The 12,257-nt window shown below is 45.1% G+C and overlaps 1 protein-coding gene across 23 annotated transcripts in view; it reads right to left on the reverse strand.

The window, feature by feature from the left end:
- The window catches only part of CFAP65 (cilia and flagella associated protein 65), a 47,769-nt gene extending 36,260 nt beyond the window's left edge, over positions 1–11,509 (reverse strand). For 10 of the 23 annotated variants that reach the window (XR_014265031.1, XR_014265032.1, XR_014265033.1 and 7 more), the window contains exon 1: positions 1,808–11,509. Coding sequence is in view for 16 of the 23 variants with exons in the window: in XM_082466042.1 (XP_082322168.1) it covers positions 1,808–2,074 (267 nt within the window). In the remaining 7 variants the exon portion in view is untranslated. The remainder of the gene's footprint in view (positions 1–1,807) is intronic. The other 13 variants (XM_082466052.1, XM_082466035.1, XM_082466039.1 and 10 more) reach the window with 13 other exon arrangements.
- Positions 11,510–12,257: the final 748 nt, after the last annotated feature.

The following is a 12,257-nucleotide window of genomic DNA, read 5'->3' on the forward strand; positions in this document are numbered from 1 at the left end:
GAATCACACCACTCTTCACCCCTGGGGGATGGTCTGGAGAGAGAAGGTGAGGGGCGGGTAGGCGAGTCAGATATTACCTCTCCTGAGGTCATTGGAATGGTTTTCCAACTAGGTTCCCAGAGACCCTGCCCCTGAAGCCTTGCCTGGCCACCGCATCGGCCATTCCACCTGGCACTCTCAGCGGCCTTAGCTTGCCTGTTGTGCTCCTCAGTGTGCCCTCAGATCCGGGTCTGTTCAGATGCTGCCTCCTCCTCCTCTTCCTGCCACCCTACCCCTTCTCTACAGAAGCCTCTCCTAGTTGGAGCGGTCTATCCCCGGCACTTTTCCAGAGCACAGGGATACACCACCATTCCCTCTTCCATCCCTCACCTAGCTGGTAGAGCAGAAGAAAGAGCCAATTTGCCTGCGACCAACCCGCACCCCGTGCCTTGACTTCGAGACCACTCCAAGCACTTCTCCTAATGATGCTAGAGGTTCGCTATGCCAACGCTTCTTGTCTGTAACGGAAAATCCTTTCATGGGTGAATCCCTAGCCCCTATCTATCTGAGGAGGGAGGGGGATGGAAAAATCCCTGGGGTGGCAAGATGGCAGGAGGATGAAACGGGTGCCTCTTCCTACCAGTCATTGCTCTGAACGTAAATTCACTGCCATTTAACTTTATCTTTGACCAAGTATTGTTTTTATGTCATTACATAACATAAGGATATATTTATCTATTCGACAGATATTTGTTGACTACCTATGATGCACTGGACATTGTACTAGGTGCCAGGACTATAATAGTGAACAGGACTGGCAAACCCCTTCTTTCTTGGAGCTATATCTCAGTTTCAATATTTATAGAGAGTGTCGGATGGCATGATCTGCCCGTGGAGGAAAGGTGACTTGGGTGAGCAAGGATCATTTATTATAAATATCAATTGATGCATCAGTTAGGGTCCAACCAGGAAAACAGAAGCCACTCTGAGTGTTTAAAATAAGGAATTTAATGCACAACCATATCCCATTTGGGGATAGTGAAGTAACCCCAAAGTTAACAACATCAAGAAGCTGCCACCACACATAGGTTAGGGGAAGTGGTGGGGTTCTCAGAGCCCAGAGGCTCGTCTGGTGGGGACTAGAGTCACAGGGAGATGCAGCTGCTGATGGAGACGCTGTCAAAAGCAGAGAGGGAAGAAGAGAAATAGCCTGGCTTCTCCCTTCTTCCCAGCTTCCAATCTCCTGCCAGCTCAGAGCAGAGCGGGGAAGGGCAGTGAGTGAATCTGTGAGCAAACTGGGCCAGAATGGCACAGATGAAGGGGTGAGATGACCCCTGGTCCACAGAGAGGCAAATGCAACCACCATCACATCTAAGGAGACACGAGAATTCACAAACGACACAGACACATGCTGCACAAATGCAGTCAGACCCCATAGTTACATCCCTAGACAAGCACCCCCTACCCTGGTCCTGCGCTATCACAGAGAGAGACCCCTGAGAGCTGCGAGAAGTAAACAACATCCATCCACTGGACAAACACAAAGCCCTAGGGGTCAAGACCAGAAGAGCTTTTTGAAGGAAGAGAGAACTACTGGCTACTCTATCAGCCCCCAACTCGCATCTCCCCAGCCTTCTCCCCCCTCCACCATCACGCTCACAGCTGCTACCACTCCAGTTAGCATAGGGCTCAGTGTATGTAGGGTCTAGTACTGGAGTTTAGACAGGAGAGTGGGGTCATCTCAGATTCCTACCCCCGCTGCCCTGCTGCCCATCTACCCTGCTTGGCCCTGCTCCACCCACTCCACCCGCCCCGCACGCATCCTCACACAGGCACTAGCATTGCTGCTGCTGTAGGCACTCATGGCCACACTGCTGCCAGTGATGGTGGGAAAGGCCATTGTGCTGGCACTCAGGCATGATCCGGAGTTCATGGTGTAGTCCCCGCTGTCCCTAGTCCTCATGAGGAGGCTTAGGGCTGCCCTGATGAGCATCCGGTGCCTGGAACACAAGTCCAAGGGAAGCTCTCTGGCTGAGACAGGAGTTCCTTCCAGCTGGGAGCTGGGAAGAGACCAGAAGGGAGGCAGGAGGGGCATGAAAAAGAGAGGTCAATGAAGAAGACTCACCACGGCCATCATTTTCATGGAGGAGTGTCTGCTTCCTAGCTCTGGCAACAGGTGTGAAGTAGCAACGTGAGGAACAAGCCTGAATGCAAGATCCAGGGCTTTGCCTGGGAGCCTAGAGACTCACCATTCGGGAAAGGCCATTTGGAAAAGGGAACTGGGAATGAGGCCCAGGCAGCCCTGCTCTCCATGGCCACACTTGCCATTTCTCAGCAAGCCCCCAGTGAGTGTTACTGAAGCATATGCATTACCTTTACTTGACTTTTACTCTCTACTTGTTTCCTCTGAACGTGGCTTGCCTCCTGTGGGAAAAGGAATAAGAGTCAAAGAAGAAGCAAATGAGACTGGAGGATTCTTGGGCTTCTGGGTTTCCTCTATCAGTACACAACAGGTAGTCCAGGTTTAAAGGAAGCATTCACTAAAATAATGACTCAGTCCAAAGATAAATGAATCAACCTCTAAAACAGAGGGATCCACTGATAGACTGCGGCTGGAAGTTATATGCAAATACATGCAAACATTATAGACAAATTATATGCAAAATGTCATCGGTTTGGGCATGTGCTCTTTTCCAGGGAGAGTGTCCACAGCTTTCACCAAATGCTCAAAAGGGTGCTTGGCCCTGCTCTAGGGGACACAGAAGTGTCCCAAACTGGCTCTGGCTCCCTCTCAAATCCCCCTTCCTTTAGCAGGCTTCCTTCAGCACATACACCCAGGTATGGCTACTATGTTGGACAGCATCAATGTAATCCTTTTTTGAACATGTATACATTTTTAAGACTACTCAGTATCCTAGCCCACCTCTTTGAATAGCAATCTCAAAAATAATAACAACTTCTAGGAACATTTACTAAGAACTTATCATGTGCCAAGCAGTGTTGTAAGTCCTTCACATGTATTTTAATTCTTACAACAATTTATGATTAGATGGAATTGTCTTTTATTTGGCCTAAAATTCTCTCTTTTCAAGTCCGGGGTTCAGCCCCCTTTTACAACATATTATGCTTTAGTAAACAATTTCATGGTCGCCCTTTTGAAAGTTCCACGTTTCCATCAGACACTCTCCCGTCCCCTCCCTACCACCCATTCAGAACAAAAGATTCTGTTGATGCACTTTTTCCTAATTGTCAATATGTCCAAACCCTCTGGAGGGGACTATCTTACATTCACTCATTCATTCATTCACAAGGCATTTACTGAGTGCCTGCTATGTACCAGTGCTAGGCATGGGACAGGACCGGCAAGGCTCCTACCTTCAGTTGTGAAGTGAACGTTCAGATGGAATCAAAGAAATGCAAGCTGGGGAGATAGGGAGGAAGGTCCCATTACTTCTCTGTTATTGGATGGCTTTGTAGTACTTCCCCGGCTCATTAATGCCTGTTACCTTAGGGGATTCTACAGACAGCCCCTGCCTCAAGGCTCTGAAAGAATTTCCAATCAACACTTGTAGGAAAAATGAGAGACAATGGGATAGAAAGCTGGTCCAGACCAGGTCTTAGGGCTTAGAATTCAGCACTGGTCCTGGAGCAAGAAAAGCTGGGTTCCAGCATCTGCTCAGATTCGTTTAAGATGGGCAAGTTTCTCCATCTCCTCAAGCCTCAGCCTCCTTACCTGTAAAATGAGGGTTATCGTATTTCACAAAATTGATGTGAAGCTTGAAAGAAATAGAGATTTGAAAAAGCCCTAGACAAGCCGGTTACTATAATGAACAATTACAACTTCCACACTAGCATGTGCTGCTCTTCCAAAAGATTCACACATCTGCAATCATTGTGAGGACACTGGGCAAGGGAGGTATTGTTTTAAATCTCTTTTTCTAATCTTGAGGATCTTAAAAAATATATCATCAGCTTCCTTTATTTGCCTAATTTCCAACCTAAAAATTCCTAAGATGACCAGTGTAAAAAGTGGCGGGTCGCCGAGTAGAGGGAGGAAGAAAGAGGTAAAAAGAAGGAATAAAATATACTTAGAGCTGTTCCACCATCGTCTGAGATCCCCAGGCTGATCTCGCCCAAGTTTCAGTCCCTCCGGGCTCTCTGAAGGACACTGTGGGGACCCCTGGTCACGACTTCCCAAAGGAGACAGTCTCCCAAGACAGATACCTTCCCTGGCCACTCGCGCAGCTCCCCCTGGTCGCTTGGACCAACGCTCAGAACTCACACCGCCGCCATGTTGTCGTCTCTATAGATACAGGACGCACAGGACACGGCGTCTCCTGGTATCCCAGGGCAACGACGGCTACCCGAAGGAGTCAAGGATCAGAGAAGGCGAAAGCTCCGCCCAGCTTTTACGCTCACCACCATTTTTTATTCTCCGACTTTCCCTGCTAGCAGTAACTGTCTTCTACCAGTCGCAACATCGTTGTTGTGACGTCCCCACAATCCTAGCTTTAGTTGAAGACCAAATTCAGAGGAGGCTACTACAAAGACTTGTCACACCAGTGGGAGTTGTTTCTGTTCTTTTCCGATACCCCTCGGTGACATAGGGTCAGAATCTCAACTGGAACTTTATTCTGTGATTGCAATTGTTAACTTAAAAGCAGCCGGTAGTTATTTCTTATTTGCATAGTACTTTGCAAATTAATTCCTTTTGCAGGTGGAAGAGAATGTGTTCCAGGCATTTTCTCAGCATTTCCTCCTGCCCAGCACAAAGCTAACTCTTTTGAAGGGATCTGAAGGTGAATGTATGAAGAAGGCATTATTACACATAATATGGATTTTTGGAAGCCCATTGGTTCATTTGTTTGTATGTCCTTTGGGAGGAAGAGTCTCATTTGGTGAAGACTCCTTAGGTGGGTGAAGCTGAAAATCTCAGAGTTCATTCATGGGCAATTAAAGATGTTTCACTCCCCAGGACAGTGATGGAGGTGGGTGTTGGAGGAGAGAACTTAGAGACTCTAGGGGTAAACCCAGAAAACAAACTCTCATTTTAGGAAAGTTGGAGTATATCTGTGAAAGGTGAAAGATAGACTCAGATGACAGTGTTGCCTGAGTTGGCCTGGGAGATCACATGGCCAGAGGCTGGCTGGATTGGAGGGAAGGGTCAGACCAGGGGGCCCATTAAGTTATGCCAGCACAGTTAGGTCTGGAGTTTTCTTGGGATCAAGGAATGTGGAACTCAGTAAGCTTTTCACTGGTTTTAACGTTATTCTCAGAATAGGAAACCTGTACTTTGGACGTTACCACTTTTATGTTGTTTGTGGTTTCTATAATGATTTCTTCTTTGTTTTCCTCTAAGCTCTTTTTGAAATGGTCAGCCTGACTCAGCTGGACCTTAGGAACAGGGAAAGGGACCTGTTTGTCCATTCTTAGGCCAAATAGGGAGCAGTGACTCTGGGGGCAAGGCTTGGTAGTGGCCTGAGGAATCCCAGCGAGAAAACCCTAAGGGGGTTAGGGTTAGAAAAGCTTATTCTAGGGACTTCCCTGGTGGTCCAGTAGTTAAGACTCCATGCTCCCAATGCAGGGGGCCCAGGTTCGATCCCCGGTCAAGGAACTAGATCCCACATGCTGTAACTAAGAGCCTGCATGCCGCAACTAAAGATTCTGCACGCCACAATGAAGATCCTGAGTGGCACAAATAAGACCTGGTGCAGCCAAATAAATAAATAAATAAAGATTTTAAAGAAAAAAAACTTATTCTAGGAGCCACACATCCTTGTGCCTCTTCACTGAAGGAGTGTCCCTCCAGAGCTGGCTTGCTCAAACCTTGGTGGATTCTGGGCTTGGGACGGTGAGAAGGGATTCGTAGTTGGTCCTCTGTGGGCTCTACTTCTGCAAGTTTCTAGCTGCCTCCTGGGAGTTCTGCTGGTGAGTGACCTTGGCTGGCATGGTGGACTCCCAGGGAGAGGCCCAAGCTGGACTTTGCCGCAGGAAGCAAACAGCATGGAAAGGGGTGTGGCAAGGGGTTGAAGCTGAGGAGGGGAGAGGAAGTTGGGTTTGCCACAGAAGTCCCTCATTTCAGGATCCCGGACGTATGGGAAATAATGGGTGCTGGGTCCTGGTGACCGTCTCCTCCATGGACCCAAGAAAGACCACAGGGTGGTGCTATTTTGTTCAAGGCTATGAACAAGTGTGGGTGATGATTCAGTATACTGATGAAGACCAGGATGTGGAAGAAAGGGAGGAAAGAGGATGAGTAGGAGGACTCTGATCCTTCTGGCTGGAAGCAGAGGAGTGGGGGTAATAAAGATAAAGCACACTCCGTGATCTGGGCTTCAGCACACACAAAAATATCTTTTCTAAGCCTTTTTCCCATAGCCATCCCCCCCACCCCGCCATTAAATAGAGAAGACTCTGGGCTGGGAAATCAGGCAGACCTGAGATTGATCCTGACTGCCACTTACTGGCTGTGTGACCTTGGATAAGTCCCATGACCTCTCTGAGCCTCATCTTTTACCTGGGGATAATTATCAGAAGGCCTATGTAGGGACTGAGTGATCAGTTATGTAAGGTATTTGACACATGGCAGACAATCAACAAAGTTACACACACACACACACACACACACACACACACACACACAGAGGAGGGTCACTCACTATATGGGAGGCCCTAGAATTTTGCCTCTCGGCTCTCTGTTCACCCTCGCCTCCTACCACCTCCCAGGCTCTCTGCTGCACACTGGAGAAGTGGAAAGTTTTTCTCCTCTCCACAACCTCCTCTTTTGTTTCTCCAAGAAGGAGGCTGCCTTGCTGCTCCAGCGTGGAGAAAGACAAAAAGAGATGCCAGGGTGATCTGCTGTCCAGTTAGCAAATCACCCAGCTCCAGTACTTGCAGAGCCCTCTCCCACTTTCCTTCCCCTGCAACTCTGACTCAGTTTCCAGTGTTGCTTCTGAAATCAGGTCAGCATCGAAGATGTACTTAAGTTAGGGGAGGGAAATGAGGAGGTGGGTACTCCCACAGAAGCTCCTGACCTCTGAAATTAGTAGGGTAAATCTTCTAAGCCCAGCCTGATGGATGAAGAGAAGACTATAGCTAAGAGGGCCACTGGGGTGGTTCAAGGCTGGATCTAGGAGCAGGCATGGAGCACTCTCTGCATTAGACTGCCGTGGTCCCCTGGGTTGCTTGGTGTGGAGAGGGTGTGTCGGGAGATTGATGGCACCTCCAGCCTGAAAGGGCTGCCAGGGCACAAATTTGTCAGGGGCTGGGGGAAGACTGCCATATGGCAAGGTAATTCAAAAGAAAGAGTTCCATTCTGCCTGAGACCCCTATAGGTTTTTCTAACTCTCTTGTGTCAACCCAAAGCCCCTCTTCAAATTGCTTCCTCTACTCATTGCCCCCATCAAATGGTGAATAGGCACACAGACCAACAGTAGGGGGGTGGACGGAAAATGACATGAGGCTCAATCCCAGAAGACCGAGTTCAAGTCCTGATTCTACCATTTAAGAGCTGAGCTGGGACTTCCCTGGTGGTCCAGTGGTTAAGACTCTGTGCTTCCACTGCAGGGGGCATGGGTTCTATCCCTGGTCAGGGAACTAAGATCCTGCATGCTGCGTGGTGTGGCCAAAAAAAAAAAAAGCTTAAAAAAGAAAAAGAGCTGAGCAATTTGAGGCAAATCATTAAACATTCCAGAGCCTCATTTTCCCCACCTGTAAAATGGGGGCAAACAGGGGTAGCATTCAAAATACTTAAAAATTGGTAAGTTATGGGTACTGAGCTATGAGAATGGACACCAGGGGGCCTTAGAGCCAGAGCTGGGTCCTGGGAGGCCACATTGTGCCAGGCCTTAACCTTTTAGTTGCTGGGTTGTGGGGAAGCCTGCAGGTGTGGAGAGAGCACTGGGAGAGCAGCCCCAGCAGTGGAGAGCCCAGCCAGTGACTATTCACCAACTAGTACCAAAGTATTTCCAGATTTTAACAACGAGTACAGCTACACTGGATAGTGATGGCGTATTGGTTGCCAGTGAGACCTGAGGAAAAATCCTACCTCACCAACTACTGTATACATGGTTATTTATTTTAAGCCCAAACTTGAAGTGTCTCTCCTTCTAATCCCTCCTGATTGGTAGAGGACCTGCCACCATGTCTAACTGCTCTGTCCCTCTAGTCTGTGCAGGCTTCTTCTCTGTGTTAGCTCTCCCAGCTGTCTTCCCCTACACTATCTCATATAGGCTCTCCAGCTCCATGTCCCTCTGACCAGCACCATGGACAGCTCCAGCTGACCAGCCCATCCTAGGCCATCCCCTTCCTCCTGCCTTCTCTCTCCTCTTACCCCACCCATGCCAGCACAGAAACCCTGAGGTATGAACTGAATGTAGGTCACCCCTGAGAAAACAGTACAGTGGAGTGGTTCCGAACAAGCTCTGGAGTAAAGCAGACTGGATTTCAATCCCAGCCCACCAGCTCTCAGCTGTTTGATCTTATTCCTCCATTTCTATAAGACCCAGCCTGCTCTTTTGTCAACAGTGAAAACTTTAACAGCTACCTCAAAGGTCATAAGGTTTAAGTGGGATAAAATGTTTAAAGAACTTAGCACAGTGCCTGGCTCATTATATGTTCTGAATAAATGAAGAACACCATTATTCTGTGACTTTCTATCCTATTTAATTCCTCAAACCCTTTTCCAATCCATCTCTGATGAGGGACCTCTCTCAGGTAAAGGTATTATAACATGACCACCAGCTTAATGTAGCTGGCCTCCTTTGGTGTGAAAGTTGGCTTGGATTTCAAAGATGGTAATGAAGCCAACCTTTGGTCCAAGAGATTCTCTCTTTATTAGATTTTTTTTGCATTTAAAAAATTTTGAGTTAATTTTAGACGTACACCAAAATAGTACAGGTGGTTCTCATAAACCCTTCATCCAATTTCCCCTTAGGTTAACGTCTTACTATGACCATAGGACACTTATCAAAAAGAAGAAATTAATGTTGGTACAATGATACTATTAACGAAATTATAGAATTTATTTAGGTTTCACAAGTTTGTCCACAAATGTCCTTTTCCTGTTTCAGTATCCAATCCCGGATCCCCCCTGGGGCATTTCCTGAGACTTTCCTTGTTTTTCATGACCTTGATTCTTTGAAGAGTACTGTCAATTGTTTTGTAGAATATTCCTCAATCTGGGTTTGTTTCTCGTGATTAGAGTAAAATGTGCATTATTGGGAAGCATAACACAGAGTTATAGGCCCTTCTCAGTGCATGATATCAGAGGGTACATCGTGTCAATATGTATTATTGGTGATGTTAACTTTGGTCACTTGGCTAGAGTGGTGTCCGCCAGGATTCTCCACTGCAAACTTGCTCTTTCCCCCTCTTTATTAGATTTTGAACATGCCCAACTTTTACTTCTCTAGAATTAAGTGTTTAGAACCAAGAAAACTGTCCTCGCTGTAACCCATCCATCTGTACGCTCCCATCCACTCCTGAGCCATACCCATTCCCTATGACCTGCCTGGTCACTTTCCTGTGAGTTTTCTTTTTTCCTTTATATATATACACATACACACACACACACACACACACACACACACACACATTCCTTTCCTTTCTTTTTTTTTTTAACATCTTTATTGGAGTATAATTGCTTTACAATGGTGTGTTAGTTTCTGCTTTATAACAAAGTGAATCAGCTATACATATACATATATCCCCATATCTCCTCCCTCTTGCATCTCCCTCCCACCCTCCCTATCCCACCCCTCTAGGTGGTCACAAAGCACTGAGCTGATCTCCCTGTGTTATACGGCTACTTCCCACTAGCTAGCTATTTTACATTTGGCAGTATATATAAGTCAGTGCTAGTCTCTCACTTCATCCCAGCTTACCCTTCCCCCTCACCGTGTCCTCAAGTCCATTCTCTACGTCTGCGTCTTTATTCCTGTCCTGCCCTTAGGTTCTTCATAACCTTTTTTTTTTTTTTTTAGATTCCATATATATGTGTTAGCATACGGTATTTGTTTTTCCCTTTCTGACTTACTTCACTCTGTATGACAGACTCTAAGTCCATCCACCTCACTACAAATAACTCAATTTCGTTTCTTTTTATGGCTGAGTAATATTCCGTTGTATACATGTGTCACGTCTTCTTTATCCATTCATCTGTTGATGGACACTTAGGTTGCTTCCATGTCCTGGCTATTGTAAATGGAGCTGCAATGAACATTATGGTACATGACTCTTTTTGAATTATGGTTTTCTCAGGGTATATGCCCAGTAGTGGGATTGCTGGGTCGTATGGTAGTTCTATTTTCAGTTTTTTAAGGAACCTCCATACTGTTCTCCATAGTGGCTGTATCAATTTACATTCCCACCAACAGTGTAAGAGGGTTCCCTTTTCTCCACACCCTCTCCAGCATTTACTGTTTGTAGATATTTTGATGATGGCCATTCTGACTGGTGCAAGGTGATACCTCATTGTAGTTTTGATTTGCATTTCTCTAATGATTAGTGATGTTGAGCATTCTTTCATGTGTTTGTTGGCAATCTGTATATCTTCTTGGGGGAAATGTTTATTTAGGTCTTCTGCCCATTTTTGGATTGGGTTGTTTGTTTTTTGATATTGAGCTGTATGAGCTGCTTGTAAATTTAGATTAATCCTTTGTCAGTTGTTTCATTGACAAATATTTTCTCCCATTCTGAGGGTTGTCTTTTCGTCTTGTTTATGATTTCCTTTGCTGTGCAAAAGCTTTTAAGTTTCATTAGGTCCAATTTGTTTACTTTTGCTTCTATATCCTTTTCTCTAGGAGGTGGGTCAAAAAGGATCTTGCTGTGATTTATGTCATAGAGTGTTCTGCCTGTTTTCCTCTAAGAGTTTTATAGTGTCTGGCCTTACATTTAGGTCTTTAATCCATTTTGAGTTTATTTTTCTGTATGGTGTTAGGGAGTGTTCTAATTTCATTCTTTTACATGTAGCTCTCCAGTTTTCCCAGTACCACTTATTGAAGAGGCTGTCTTTTCTCCATTGTATATTCTTGCCTCATTTATCAAAAATAAGGTGACCATAAGTGCATGGGTTTATCTCTGGGCTTTCTATCCTGTTCCATTGATCTATATTTCTGTTTTTGTGCCAGTACCATACTGTCTTGATTACTGTAGCTTTGTAATATAGTCTGAAGTCAGGGAGCTTGATTCATCCAGCTCCGTTTTTCTTTCTCAAGATTGCTTTGGCTATTCGGGGTCTTTTGTGTTTCCATACAAATTGTGAATTTTTTTGTTCTAGTTCTGTGAAAAATGCCATTGATAGTTTGATAGGGATTGCATTGACTCTGTAGATTGCTTTGGGTAGTATAGTCATTTTCACAGTGTTGATTCTTCCAATCCAAGAACATGGTATATCTCTCCATCTGTTTGTATCATCTTTAATTTCTTTCATCAGTGTCTTATAGTTTTCTGCATACAGGTCTTTTGTCTTCTTAGGTAGGTTTATTCCTAGGTATTTTATTGTTTTTGTTGCAATGGTAAATGGGAGTGTTTCCTTAATTTCTCTTTCAGATTTTTCATCATTAGTATATAGGAATGCAAGAGATTTCTGTGCATTAATTTTGTATCCTGCTACTTTACCAAATTCATTGTTTAGCTCTAGTAGTTTTCTGGTGGCATCTTTAGGATTCTCTATGTATAGTATCATGTCATCTGCAAACAGTGACAGCTTTACTTCTTTTCTGATTTAGATTCCTTTTATTTCTTTTTCTTCTCTGATTGCTGTGGCTAAAACTTCCAAAACTATGTTGAATAATAGTGGTGAGAGTGGGCAACCTTGTCTTATTCCTGATCTTAGTGGAAATGGTTTCAGTTTTTAACCACTGAGAACAATGTTGGCTGTGGGTTTGTCATATATAGCCTTTATTATGTTGAGGTAAGTTCCCTCTATGCCTATTTTCTGGAGGGTTTTTATCATAAATGGGTGTTGAATTTTGTCAAAAGCTTTTTCTGCATCAATTGAGATGATCATATGGTTTTTATCCTTCAATTGGTTAATATGGTGTGTCACATTGATTGATTTGTGTATACTGAAGAATCCTTGCATTTCTGGGATATATCCCACTTGATCATGGTGTATGATCCTTTTAATGTGCTGTTGGATTCTGTTTGCTAGTATTTTGTTGAGGATTTTTGCACCTATGTTCATCAGTGATATTGGCCTATAGTTTTCTTTCTTTGTGACATCTTTGTCTGGTTTTGGTATCAGGGTGATGGTGGTCTCATAGAATGAGTCTGGG

The sequence above is a fragment of the Balaenoptera physalus genome, assembly GCF_965194825.1.
Source record: "Balaenoptera physalus genome assembly, chromosome: 6".
Lineage (NCBI taxonomy): Eukaryota > Metazoa > Chordata > Mammalia > Artiodactyla > Balaenopteridae > Balaenoptera > Balaenoptera physalus.